This window comes from Myodes glareolus, chromosome 1, assembly GCF_982192425.1.
Source record: "Myodes glareolus chromosome 1, mMyoGla1.1, whole genome shotgun sequence".
Taxonomy (NCBI): domain Eukaryota; kingdom Metazoa; phylum Chordata; class Mammalia; order Rodentia; family Cricetidae; genus Myodes; species Myodes glareolus.
The window spans coordinates 4,869,774-4,884,295 of NC_142026.1; the positions used below are offsets into that span (position 1 = coordinate 4,869,774).

The 14,522-nt window shown below is 38.8% G+C and overlaps 1 protein-coding gene across 6 annotated transcripts in view; it reads left to right on the plus strand.

Annotated features, from left to right (window-relative positions):
• The window catches only part of Pard3b (par-3 family cell polarity regulator beta), a 974,006-nt gene that overhangs the window by 573,265 nt on the left and 386,219 nt on the right, over positions 1-14,522 (plus strand). For all 6 annotated transcript variants that reach the window (XM_048458971.3, XM_048458969.3, XM_048458967.3 and 3 more), the window contains one exon: positions 4,485-4,600. In XM_048458971.3, coding sequence (XP_048314928.3) covers positions 4,485-4,600 — 116 coding nt within the window. The remainder of the gene's footprint in view (positions 1-4,484; positions 4,601-14,522) is intronic.

The window sequence follows — 14,522 nt, forward strand, 5'->3', positions numbered from 1 at the left end:
GGAAAGCAGTGGAGAAGCATGAGACAGTTCAATACCAGGGTTGAGAGTGTCAAACCCTGAGCAATTTCAATTGTACACGGGGAAGCCATTGCCAATGAGACTTGTTAGACATGAGCATAGCAGGGTCTAAAAGAAAGGAGAAATTATATAGGTGGGAGGAACAGAGACATTTCTGAGATGGATAAAATATGTCTTAATACTTTGCAACTTTTTCCCTCCTGGGAATCTGTGACCTACACCATCCTACAAGCCATTGTGTTTCCTAGGTGACGAGCAGTAGTGGGATTTAAATGTGTGAGCATAGAGGAAGGCTGTCTCCTTGCCTTTCAAGTCAAACATGGGAAGCACTCTACAATGTGTGCTTTCAGGGGTGGGGTCTCTAAGCAGAAGAACTCTCTTGTATTAAGGGAAGGGGACTAAATTTGATCAATTTAATGCCTATTCTTTGAAGCAACACAGAATCAGAACTTACTTCTGTTATATCAATGATATTCTGGGAGAGAGAAGTTTAGAATTTGTGTGTCTGAATAAAAACAAAGTGTATGAAAATGTGTTTTTGCTATGAAGTCTCAATGAATGATTAAAGTCAAACCATATTTGTGCTGCTTAGTTTTTGTTAACTTAACACTAGCTAGAGTTTTTAGGAAGAGGGACAGTGGTTTGATAAAATGCCTCCATAAGATTGGCCTGTAGGAAGTCTTTAGAGGTATAGTTTCTTGATTAATAATAGATGTGGGAGGGCCCAGATCACTGGGGATGGTATCACCTCTGGACTAGTGGTCCTAGGTGCTATAAGAAATCAGAGTGAGCAAGTCTTGGGAGCACACCAGTAAGCAGCTCCCTCCATTGTCTCTGTGTCAGTTCCCTGGATGCTGGACTATATGCTGGAAGAAGATGAAAAAGACCCTTTCTTCCCCAGGATGTTTTTGGTCATGCTGTTTTATTACAGCAATAGAAATCCTAACTAATTCAATATTCTTAACAATTTAGAAAACATTTGGTTATTCCTTTATTGTTTATATGTTCTCAGCCATACTTCCTCCCTCCCCATATACAAGTCATAGACTACTGATGCTTCAAGCACTTTTCTTGGCAGGTCCTTCAAATATCTCTCTCTGCCTTTTACTTTCAGAGAGTTCTCCTGACTCCTCTGTGGTTTTCACATTCCTGGTGTGTCACTGTTTTCAGGACAACAGCATATGTTCCTGCTGCCCGTGTTTATTCATTATGCAGCAGAATTTGACGAGAGTTTCATTTCCTATTTAAGAGATTCCCTGATTGTTCATGCTGAAAACACGGCCTTTATCTAGGACATGTCTCTGGCCTGCTGTCAGTTCCCAGCTTTGCACTGCAGCCCACTCAACCATGAGCACATGCTAACTTCCTTCAAAATTAAAGTATGTCATATTTTATAGTTAATCACTATGTCACCCTCACTCCAAATGCTTTCAATGTGTAGCATAGAATTGCAAGTGATTGTACCAGTCTAACTTACATCCCTAATATATTTCCACATTAACTAATTCAGAACTACACTCACTGTTTCAGTGTGATGTCTGCTGCCATTGGCTCTAATCCCATCACGTCTTGGAGTACCCTCACTTCCCTCCTTAACTATCTGCCAATCCTACTTCATCTTTATTTTGCATTTCCATTTCATACTATGGTAATAGGGATCCTGCTAAATGAGCATTTTCAAACTGTGCATTTGGATACATTGAAAATAATGGTAACAGATGTATATAACATCAGATTGATGGATGTAATCAGACATATGTATCTATGTGCAAATGATTTACAACATTCATATGTGCAGCTTTCATTTACCCTATTTTCCTCAATCAGATCCTAATATTTTTATAAAAATATATTTGCTTTGTTTGAGCAGATTCTAGCTTGATTCTGTATCAGATGTCATTTCTACCATATTTGTAGGATGGGAGAGGTAAGAATGATTATTTTCCAAAAGCTTTGAGAATTTGAGCTCTCATTCTTGGCATGTCAATTATTGCCAAGTTTGAAAAGATGATCTAAGAGGCTGAAATGGATTAACCAACACCTTCATCAGAAGGGTAGATTTCCATAGTCATGAATAGAGTTCTTTAAATGCAGTGAGGTCTTTGTTTTAAAGAGGAGTGTTCATGTTGGTCCTGAAGTCTTCCTTGGAGACTTCCATTATAATAGATAGCATATGCTTCCATTAACTACTCGGTTTTCTATTTCTTCATCTCATCTACCCCTCGGTTGGAACAAAGAAAAATCTAAAATGAAAGTTACTCAGGAGACTGATCAGATCTTCAGTTTAAAGGGAAAAGACTTAATTGTGTGTTCAAGCCAGTATCTTAAGCCAAGATTGTGACTCAGGTTCAGGATTTTCCATTGAGCAGCTGTTTGATCTGGGGCCATCAGTCGCCTTCTTTGGGCAGTAGACTCTTAGCTAATAGATGAATGACCTTTAACTCCTTCTGTCTCAAGCCTTTGAATCTGTAAAGATGACGTATCTTGCTAACATTAGACCTGCATCTCCACACATGATCAAATCATAAAATCTTATGTACAAATAAAGGATGAGTAAAGACACATGTAAAGTCATATGCCACTACAGCACCAAAGCCTATGGGGTACTCGTGATCTCATAGTGGTATCTCTGAATTCTATAAAATTAGGAGGAAAAATGGGGATATTTCCATTAGACCACAGAGGCATCAGTAACACTACATAAGTCAAGGACTCTAGAGCACAGTTGGCATGCTCTGCCATCACTAGGTATCACGTCTATAGCATTTGAAGGCTTCCTCTATTGACAATGCAACCAGATACCAAGAAAGAAACACCTGGAATCTTTGTAACACTAAAGAGTCAATTCAAACTTTCTGCATAGTTTCCATGAAAAGAGGTATAATCTTTGCATTGGAGAGAGCCTTGAGCCCTCATTCCAAAACCACCTTGATTCACATGGGAAAAAAAAGATAATTAGGAACTTATTAATACTAAAATATGGTAAACATTGAGTTTTTACCAAGTGATAGGCACTATTCTTAGTGTCATGCATATCTGAATTTATTAATTTGTTTAAACCTTACAGAGAAGTCCTATTACTGCATATTGTATAGATGAGGAAACTAAGGCCAAAGTGTGGACAATGTGATTACACTCCTTTATGGATGAGGACACTGAAGTGCAGAGAGATCCAATGTCTTGCCCAAGTCACTCAGCAAGCAAGTAGCAGAGCTAGGATGTAAGCGGTCCATTGTGTTCGGGGGCCCTGACTCTTGAGTACTGTACTGTGCGCCTATCAGAACCCTTTCTGTTTCTACCCACAGTATTATCATAGTGGAGGTTCAGTTACTCATTCATCAAGGCTACTATTTAATATTACTGACAGGAAATATTAAATATCAAAGGTAAAAATTCATTTTTTAAGAAAGCAATTAAACTTGGGAAGTGTGTTTAGTTTGAAATTTAAGATAATTCTCTGCATCTTAGAGGGACCTTCATTCAAGATTAATGTTGCTTCTTCTGTTTGTCTAAAATCCCAGACTCTTTATAGGCCGCTCTCAATCCTTTCAGCTTGTCAAGGAACCCTGACTTGTCACCTGACAGAATCACCCTGAAATGAGCAGCATGGATACACTTTAGGAAAGCCAAGTACAAAGGAGAAAGGAAGCAGTTGTAACTTAATTTGTGGACAGTGTGTCCATACACACATTTCTAAACAAATATAAGCCATTATCTAAAATTTCTTTCTAATCCTTTCTACTGAATCCCCAGTCAAAACAGAGTGTTCAGTGGAAGCAAAATTCTTTAGATTGACCCCAAGTACTAAAAAAAATCCATAAAGGGCATTTAATGTATTTGTGTCCAAGTTGTCAACAATGCTGTTTCTGTGGCTTCCTTTTGGCTTTGTTGATGGACAGAATACCTACTCAGCATTACCATTCCTCTTTGAAGATCACCTAAAGAGGTAAAACTCAGGCTCCTGTAGCCATCAGTCATTCAAGATGGTTTTCTTTAAGGAGAAGTCATTTCACTGCTCTTTAAAAGGACCCACTCATCCCATAGGAGTCTCTTAGCCCACTGTGGGCTCTGCTAATATCTAGCAACATCCTTTGAAGTGTTGGGGCTTCCCAGGAACCCCTCACCCACCTGAAGTTATATAGGATACAGCAGTGTTCCAATTAACAGAAATGACTGAGGAACAAAAGGTGTTATTAGCTCACATACATTTTAGCTAAATTTTTCTGCAGAATAAAATGTATAGGCCACAATTGTTGCAATTCTATAAAAGAATTCTGAGAAACAAGAATTGTTTTAAAATGCAGGCTGAAAAGAAAATAATAAAGGGATGTATTTAGTGTGCGAGCTATATATTTATGTCCATTCATAATCTTCCTCCCTCCCTCCTTCCTTCCTTTCATCCCGCCTTGTCTGCCTGCATGCCTCCTGCTTTAAACCTAAATATAATATATACCTTCTTTCCACAGCTCTGGAGTGGATTCTACAGTGTATTTTCCAGATCAGCATGTCAATTTCAGATCTGTGACACCAGCCATGCAGTCTGAATCAGTTAACTTGAAAGCCTCCAAGAGCATGGACCTTGGTAAGTAACTGGGACGTGCGTCCAGGTTGCTTCTCAGGACATCTCCACATATCTGTTTCCCAAAACTCCAGATTTGTTCCTTCAACTGCAGCAGCTCAGAAAGGCACTGTTCACATCTTTCTATTTCCTCCCCCACATGTCACTGTGATTAGTCTGCTTGTAAAGGAGAGATGCTGATTTCTATGAAACATTCCACATAATTCTCTCCCTCTGTAGATCAGGAAAAACCTAATGCTGGAAAACTTGAATGCCACAAAAAATCTTCAACTCACTTGCCTTTGCTTCTGTGTACTGGTTTCAGCTTGTACATACCATGCCTGGTTGGCATACCTGCTCTTTGCCGGGCAGGTTAATGAGGTCAAATGATTCTTCCCATTGGTTTCTTCAACTAAATATCCCTAAATCCTATGACGCTAGAGAGGTGAGTAGTCCCTTGGGTGTGTCACACTGAGGGGTTGAGGTACCCTAGTGTGGTACCTAAACAATGTTACTGGCATTCTGAATATCATAGGCTTCAAGGGGTGATCCAGGGCTCTGACTACGATTTTGACCAGGACTTGGGACTGTAAGACTTCTCAGACACTGAGAAGAATTGTTACCATCATCTGGGATCTTAGAAGAGGAGTATAACATACACTCAAAGAGAAATATTCATTGCATCTCAAGAGCTCAGGGGGTCAACCTCTGCAATTGTATTTTCTTGAGGTATATTATATATTTCATTAATAGTAACAAGGAAAAGGAATCATCCAAATAGCAAACTCTACCCAATGATCTGATAAATGGTGCTTCTCTGTTGTTCATTTACAGCAGCTCAGGAAAACGTTCAGTCACAATCAAACAAGGGAAATTGATTCCATTTTCTATAAATTAACTAAGTCATTGGGAAGCATTTGCTCAAATCACCTATAGTGTGAGACAGATAGGAAGCTCAGCAAGGAGGCTGCCCTGAGCACCGATCTCGAGAGCAAACCCGTTACAAACCAAAGGGCTAATGCACAACAGTGACATCTGTGATTACTAATACGTTAAAGAGCAATTCATTTTCGTGAAGTGCTTGATAAACATTTCCTGTTCTGTCTTCCCAGTTTCTCTATAAATAAGATGAATGGATAAAAATGACTCTTAATTTTGGGGAGAGAAATATATTGCTGTTTTTCTTCATTTAATTAAAAAGGGCTAGCATTATAATTCTAAAATCTGTGTCAAAGCTGAAAACAGTATATCATCCATTTTAAGAGAGAAAAAATTTCTGGTTACAAAATTATTAAACCTCAGTCATGTCAAAAGTTTTCTATTATTTAATTTTTTGTAAATTTTATTAATTCTTTGAGACTTTCATGTGCTGTTTTTGATTATATTTACCCCCTCCCCCAACTTCTTCCAAATCCACCCCCTTCCCTACCCACCCTACTTATTTTATTTTTTTTATATATCCATCAAATCCATTGGTGCTGTCCATATATTCTTGAGGCTATGGCCATCCACTGGAGGGTGTTTGACTTATCAGGGAACCTCCCAGTTTCAGTTGCTAAGGTCTGGCTTGAGCTTACGCTGGTCTGTGCGTGCTGTTCCTGTTAGCCCACAGCTGACACTGTTTCCTGCCATCACCACTGGCTCTGGCTCTGGCTCTTGCTCTCATTGAGCTCCCTCTTCTCCAGCAATCCCTGAGTCTTGGGAAGAGGGTGCAGGATACAAATGTTCCATTTAGGCCTGGGAATCCCATAGTTTCTCATTCTCTGTACTTTGCCCAGCTGTGGATCTCAGTGTTAATCACCATCTACTACAAATAGAAGCTTCTCTGGTAAGGGTTGAGAAATGCATTGAGCTAATACTGACTTTTTTTTTTAAGAAAATTTTCTCTTTGAAATTGAAATCTTATTTTAAAATATGTACATTAGTATTCATTCATTGCATTTTATTATACACTCTAATGGACAATGACAGTAGTAATATTTGTTCAATTTACACAACTGTTTATGGCTTATTTTATTAAGGACATAAGCTAAAAGACTTTATTTAAAATGCACTATAGCAAAGTATTTTAGTTGGATGCTATTAAAACATTTTTACAGCAGTTGTCAAAGTTGAACCCATTCTGAAAAGCATGAATCTAAGGCTAAGGGAGTTTGGGAGTAAGCAGAATAGAACCATCTTGGTCTTCTTCCCAAGAGAGAAAATGGAGTGAGCTTAATAAATGTTTGTCTTTCACAGCAAGTAAGCCCAGTGATCCTCCAGTGCTGAGCATTTGGACGCATCTCCTCTTTGATTAGAGGACTAGAGTGATGTATGGTTTAAAGCACCATTGGGAACTCTGAAATACATACTATTATATTATATTATATTATATTTATTATATGTTGTTGATGACAATGTTTAGAAGACTAATTCTCTCAGCAGGATAAAATACAACTTCAAAAGTTGAAAGCTAATAATAAGCCCTAGGGCTGGAAATGTAGTTCAACTGATAGAGTGCTTGCCTGGCCTGCACAAAGCCCTGGATTTAATCCTCACAAATGAAACCTACAGTATTTAGGCAGAATAAATAATGTTTTTTAACCTGGAAAAAGCATCAGCCTTACATGGTTAAGAATACAGAGACATAAAGGGATAGGCGTTCATATTTATTTATTGAGTGATGACTTTGGACTGATCAGTTCTTTATCAGAAAGCTTCTTTGATCTAAGTGTGCCGGTAGATGCTCACAGATGCTCACAATTCCAGCCACTCTGGTGGATGGCAGTGGAGCTTGACTTGAGCCAGCCTGGGCTATGCACTGACACTGTCTTTCGAAAAGTCTGTAGGAACCGTAAGTATCCACACTTCCGTGTTGTTCTTGCTGCCGAGTCAGAAGATAACGTTCACCTGTATATTGAGTCAGTTCACATGTTATGGTGAACTTTTAAAGGTGAAGAGATTCCAATTACTTCTTTTTACGTGTATTTCCAAAGAAGGGCAAGTCTTATGAAAACTTTAGCCTCTGCTTCCCCAACCCATTCCCCTAATCACTAAGCACACATGGATCTTAGACAGAAAAGGCCCTGCCTGTTATGCTGTCCCTTTGGCTCAGCTGTCCACACACGTTTGTGCCCACGTACCATGGAGTCATCGCAGTCATGTCGTACTGAAGAAATGAGTCTCTTGATTACACTTTACTTTTGTCTTTCCCATTTAAATGGAACTTGAGTTTGATTGAAAGTTTTATTTTATGTATTTTTTTGAACAGTTGTGTCTTCTTATCTTGAATTTATTATTTATCTTTGCCAGTATTTCCATTTGTTATTTTATGCTATTTTCGGAATACTGTTATAACGTAAATCACTACTTGCGTTTTCACTTGCTATCCTTTATCATCAAACATGTTTGATGGGACTGTGAGACCATGAGGACCTGATTTTAGCTGCCTAGTATGCATCTAAAACACACGAAAGCACAGATGTTAGTCACTTCATAATGCCAGAACTCGGGAGGTAAACAAGAGGAGCTCTGGGACTCACTGGGCAGCTGGTGAAGGCAGTCAGTGGCCTCCAGGTCCAGTGAGAGACCCTGTCTCAAATCTCAGGTGGAGAGTCACTGAGACTGACTCTGAGGCCAGCCTCTGGCTCCTTCACAAAGTTATGTCCTGATGCCCCTCCCCCCTCAAAACACAAATAGTTTAGACTTATTATCATATAAACCCATCTTGTCTTCCTTTTGTTTTTTGTTTTTGTTTGGGGCTCTACTGTCCTGTTTATCTCATTTATTTTCTTCCCAAGGTTTCTGGGAAGAAATGATTGATAATATATTTTATTCATAATATATAAGGTAGAAGAATATTTCTTCAGAAAAAAATTATATTTGACTTTTCCATCCTTCCATAATTTGTAATACAAGTTAAATTCCTTTATATTAGTGCTTGGGTGGGGTTATAGACCTGTTCGTTTATTGGTATCTAAATCTGCCCTGCACAAGTTGCTATCCTGTACAAATTTTCATGCTGTTACTTTGAATTTTAGTGACTTATAGGACAATTCTCCTCTGATTTATTTTTTTTTAAGTAGAATACTTGTTATTTTTTTCAGTTAAATTACTTTGGTTCTTCAAATGCATCGTCTGTCCCAGGAGCATTAGAATCAGATAATCAAAGTGAGTTTAAACATTCAAGAGGAAGGGTGTCCTCAGTGTGCATGTGTGGATGTGTGCTTGTGTGCATGTTTGTGTGCATGTGCACATACATGCATTGTGCGTGTGTGTGTGTGCGTGTGTGTGTGTGTGTGTGTGTGTAAATGGTATCTATACTTCCTGTGGGTTTCTGATAGAAACACTTTATCAGGTTAGATGGGTTTCTTTGTAGTCCTAGCTTCCTGGCCTTTTTTTTTAATATTAGCCCCTTTATTCTTTAAATCAGGAATGGGTTTTGAATTTTATTAAGTATTTGTAAGGATCTATACAGGATGACAGTATATATTTTTCTTTGTTAATAAACCAGAAATGGATTAATTAGTAGGTTGTACACAATTACTCTCTGATTCTCTTTGAATAAGTGTTTTCTCTGAACTTGTAAGTTCGTTTGATTAGCTACAGTTTTATATTTGAAACTGCTGCAGAGGTTTCAATCCCACTCACTAAAGCGTCACACAAAACTGACAGCAATTTTACTTGTTATTCTTAATGCTTATGTAACCACTCTAGATTTGGGGAGGCCATTTTGCTTCAATATTTAGCAGATATTTTTGGAGTTTGCATGTGGTCACGTTTAAGACAGATCGTTGATGATTAAAATGATAAGGACAAGAAATTTATTTTTAAGCAATTGACCATAACTATGCTTATTCAAGGGCTAGGGTTCCATTTAAGTTACTGGGTAGATACTTCTGGGTTTTCCAGAAAATCAATCTTTCCCTACTAATTGCAGACTTTACTCTATTTATTTAAATTACCAGAATTACTGTGTTCAGTCTGGATCCCTTTAATTTGTTCATAATTGAGCTTGTGTGGGTGCAGAGTTGGAAGCCCTCAGAAGCTGAATAACACAGCTGCCTTTTTGGCCTTTGGCATAGGGTTTCCCCCCAAGAGCTGCCCTTGTTGGCAGAATGCCAGCGAGTTACATTCAAAGACTTTTTGATGAGGCATAAAAATCTTTAATTTCCAGGCTTGGTGTTTTATGACCCCATAATAGTGTTTAAGAATTAGTCTCAATTATTTAAGGGACAGCACTTCAAGATTTTGGTCCCTTTGTTGACCTAATCTATAGCCCCATTCAAAGTCAAGTTTAAAACACTGTTTCTCACAAGATTTTTTTTTTTTAAAAGAGTTTTGTACCCTGTTTCCATTTGGGCCTCGCACTCTGTTTCAGATGGCATCTGAGACACGGAGGGGGCTGGGGGCGGGGCAGCTGAGGAGCCCTGGCCAGCTGTCTGCCTCTGCTCAATGCGGAAATGAGAGCACAGTGACAGGCAGCCAGACGAACCTGTAGGCTGTGTTCTGGCAATCACAATAGGGCTGCTGCCATCACATGTAACTCAGCAAGAGGAATAGGTTGGCTGCTTATCTTTCAGGGTCTACAAGTCTGCAGTTTTATTCTTTGTTAGTTTCTTCTACCTTTTAAATTAGAGAGTGTCAATACACACAGCTAATGGAAACTATATACAACTTGACTTCTTGTACCTGTAAAGGCAAATACTACAGATATAGTTTGAATAGAACTCTTTTATAGGTGTGGGATATTCCTCCTTGAAAAAAATTGGCATCTCTGATGTCAGATTAAAGACGGGAATGATATAAAATAATATTAACCCCACTTTACCTCTCTACCACTTTGTTTTTAAATTGTTTTTATAATGATATAATTCATTTTTGTAATAAAATATGAAAAATACCATGGAGATTGAATATAAAAATGTATAGTTATATATTCTGATATTATACTAGTTTACTAAAATGTTATATATTGATGTATTTTCATGTAAAACTTTATACCCATGGTCTTCTTTATTACTGTCAATAAGCAGTGCCTCTAAAGATGGTAAAACCTGAATCAGCTATTCCTATTTTAGACCTTTGTCTGACATTTAAAAAAAAAAATTCAAAGGATTAGGAAAGCATCTGATGGTTCATTGTTGAGGGTCCCTATTAACATCAGGAGGAGAGCTGAGCCACTGGCTTCCTGGTTAGTTTTTCTCCAAGTGCACCAGAAGGATAAGTGCCTGCTGGAGAAGTGGGGCTTCCTGCACCGGAGAGCAAGGGCTGTTGTTCCTGTGGGCCCCCGGCATTCAGGAGTTGTTCTGTGCTCTAAGTGGACAGGATTGTGAAGTGGCTGTCCTAGATCCCTAGAAACCATCCAGAGTCCGCCTCATTCTGAATGAAAAATAAAAAAGACCTGATTCTCACAAAGATGACACAGTGTGTGTCTTCACGTATTCATATCCATGAAATAAAAAGGAGATAAAAGTCTGGTGACCAATGGCAATGCGCATGGGATCTATGAAGTAACTCAGACCACTTTTCCTTGTTAGAATTTCTCTATGGACAACTCAGGGAAGTATCCTGTGGTATGTTTTTTTGTTTCCTGATTGAGATCGATGGCCTAAGTTATATACTGAACGGTAGGTGTAGCATTAGAATTCACACTCCTGAAATATACTAGGTTCGTTATCACCCAAAGGAAGATAAATAGCAAATGTGGTGAGGTTCTGTGCTTGGTCTTTCCTAACTGCCCTAAAAAAGAAAAAGGGAAAACAACAACAACCTCAGCAAGAGATGTGCTCGTTAGATAGTTAAGTTCCAGTGAGTTAGGAACAGAGCATGCGCCTGTATAATTGTGCAGTTCAAAATGTCAAAGGAAAAGATTTTGAAAGTTTGTAGCACAAAGACATAATATGTGTTTGAAGAGATAAATATCTATTAAATACTCAAGGACTCTGACAGAACCAGACTATGTGTAATTTGAAGGAAGGGACTCTGGAATGGAATGAAATCTTAAGCAGTTTTTCGACAGAGATTGTCCCAGAGAAATGGGCTTTCTGACATAATTTTTATGAAAACTAGGTCCCAGAATTTGGGTTGGCAAGGTGGCTCAGTGTGTGGGAACATTTCCCATGGAAGCCTGGTAGCGTAAGTTTGATCCCAGAAACCCGCGTTGGAAGGGGAGAACCATCGCCCGAAAGTCATCCTCTGACCCCTGAACGCATACTGGGTCATGAATACACCCACACTCAACTTACCATACATACAAATAGCAGGAAGAACCTATCCCGTCAGCACTTACTGGTTCCTGCCATACGCAAAGCAGTAATCCAGGCGAATGGCAGGACTTTTATTCTCGTCAGATAATATAATAATATACAGTGAGAAAACAAGAAAAGTTCAGATAGAGAGAACTACTTCTTGAAGCCATATTCAGATGGGGACCCAGCCTGAGGGGAGGAGGAGCTTCCTGAGACAGTGATGGAAGGTAGGGTAGTTGCTGAAGAGGTTGGTGAAAGCACAAGTTCCCTAGTGTAAGACTCAGAGAGATGGCATGTTGACACCTGTAACAATGCCCTGTGCTTTTTAGCTGCCCTCCTGACATGCCTGCCCCTGAATGAACATCTGTGTTATCAGATCAAGTAACACGGATGCTTTACTATGCTATACAGGTATAGGACTGTATTTAACTGAATACAACATTTTAATAGACACCAGGACAGTATAAAATGGATGCAGATACTGCAGAAGGGCCCAGAAACCATGTCCAATGAAAAGCAGTTGAAAGATGTAAAGCTAACACCTGGAGGAAGGAAGTTTTGCAGCACAGGGGAGCTCCACTTAGGCTCCCCTCCCACTTGGTCCAGAACACCCAAACTTGTAAACTGATGCATGCCCCAGATATATCAAGCATCGACAGCCACATCAGAAGGCTTAAAAGCTTTGGCTCTAGGGGGCTAGATGTTAGTGACAGAAAACTGACCCCTGGCTTTTTCATGCTGGTTATGTAGGGAAACTTATGTAAACCAAAACAACTCATAAAGATTGAGAAGAGAAAGAAACTTGACCACCACTGTGGAAAAGGAACTGCCATGTTAACTTTCAGTAGGAAACACAGATTCTCTCTCAGCGCAGGGAGCTGGGTTGCAATGGCTTTGTTCGTTGTAGATATTGAGAATCAAACTCAGTGCATTTTATATGCTGGGAAAGAATCCTAGGTCTGACTTACACCCCTAGCCCTATTCCCTTCCTCTCCCTAATTTGTAATTTCCAGGCAGGACCTCACTGCTTAGCTGAGCTAACCTTGAACTTACTGTGTTGTACAGACAGGCCTCAGCCTTGGGTAGTCGGGATTCCAAGGACATGACAGCACACCTGGCATAGTGTACCCTAATGTGTTTGTATGATTAGAATAACCATCCACTCTGCGATTCTGACTGAAGAAAGAGCAAGTGGAGTTTGCAGAAAGCACACGGCAGCACTCAGGCCCGAGAGAAGTGGAACCAGTAAAGAAAACACGCTGTTCCCGCAATCCACAGCAGCGACTCTGCCACAAACAGCCCTTTGGAGAACATTAAGAAAATCCACATTGGATTAACTAAAGCTATAACAAGAATTAAATTTCAAGTAATTGCTTCATTTAAAAGTAAATTCTAGATTATTGTTAATATTTACTGAATTTCAGAGATCAGATCACTTCTCTGAGTCTGAGGCTAGATTGTTGTTCTCAGTAGGGCAGTGTAGTGACCCTGTTCAAAGGGGGTAGCATTCCCATTGGGTTGGAGAAGTGCTGGCTTTCTGTGTCAAGGGTAGAATTCTCTCCTATACATCCCCTTGAAACCTTTGCCCAGCTTTACTTTCCACACACCAACAGAAACATTGTTCTTTGTTTTCTTTTGGTTTTTAGACAAGGTTTCACTATATAATGCCAGCTGGCCTGAATCTCCCTACATAGACCAGGCTGGCCTCAAACTCACAGAGATCCGCCTGCTTCTGTCTCTGGAGTTGTGGATTTAGAGGTGTGTATTTTTGCCTCAGAGACAGATTTTCAACGTGAATTGCTGTGTTTATTGGAAATGATCCCTATTGTATAGAAATTACACTTTTGTACTGGCTTATATTTCTAGAATTTTCTGAAAATTTTGACTCATTCCGGACCACCCTTATCAGATGCTTTCCAACCCGTAAATACTCACAAAAAAAAAAAGAAAAAAAAAAGCCCTAATCACACTTTATCTCACTTATCTCCGGTTGAAGGAGGGAAACATTTGCATTTTGAACAATCAAGTTTTCTTCATTTAAAGAAGAAAACAGCCTTTGAAATAAGAACAATCCTTCACATAAAAACACTTAACCCAGTGATATTTTTCTTTAATAATGTCAGCAGTTGTGGAGGAAGCAGAGTTACTAGGATGACTAGCAAGAAGCCAACTGCATGTCTCATTTAATTGGCAACTGGCTTTTAAATTACCAGTAGAAATAAATTCTCTTCAAGTAAGTGTTACATAATGTTAAATTCTCTTGCAAGAGATACAAAGAGAAAGATAAAAGTTTGGACATGTTTGTAACTGAATCTTGACTAGTGATATTTTGCAATTACCAATCCATGAAAATATTTATGAAGCTAGTCTCTGTATATTAGAACATAATTTATAACTTGATGGAAAATCTTGATTGATCAGGAAACTCCCTTATCCTTTAAAACTAGAATGTTAAAGTGCTCTTAATATTTAGTATCTGAATTGCTTTCTAGTGTTTGTATCTTAATTGAGCTCCTCTGTAGGAGTCTAATCCTTTTAAATAAGCCTTTTCTCTTCACTTGCTTTTGTTTCTTAGACCATTGTTCATATTTAAATGCAATCCCATGTTCATTTTAAAAGAACTTTTGTATTAATATGAGAGTATCTCCATAGAAATATGAAGCTGAAACAGCTGCACAGGAATCGATCCAAGTACTGAAATTCTCATTGGAATTATA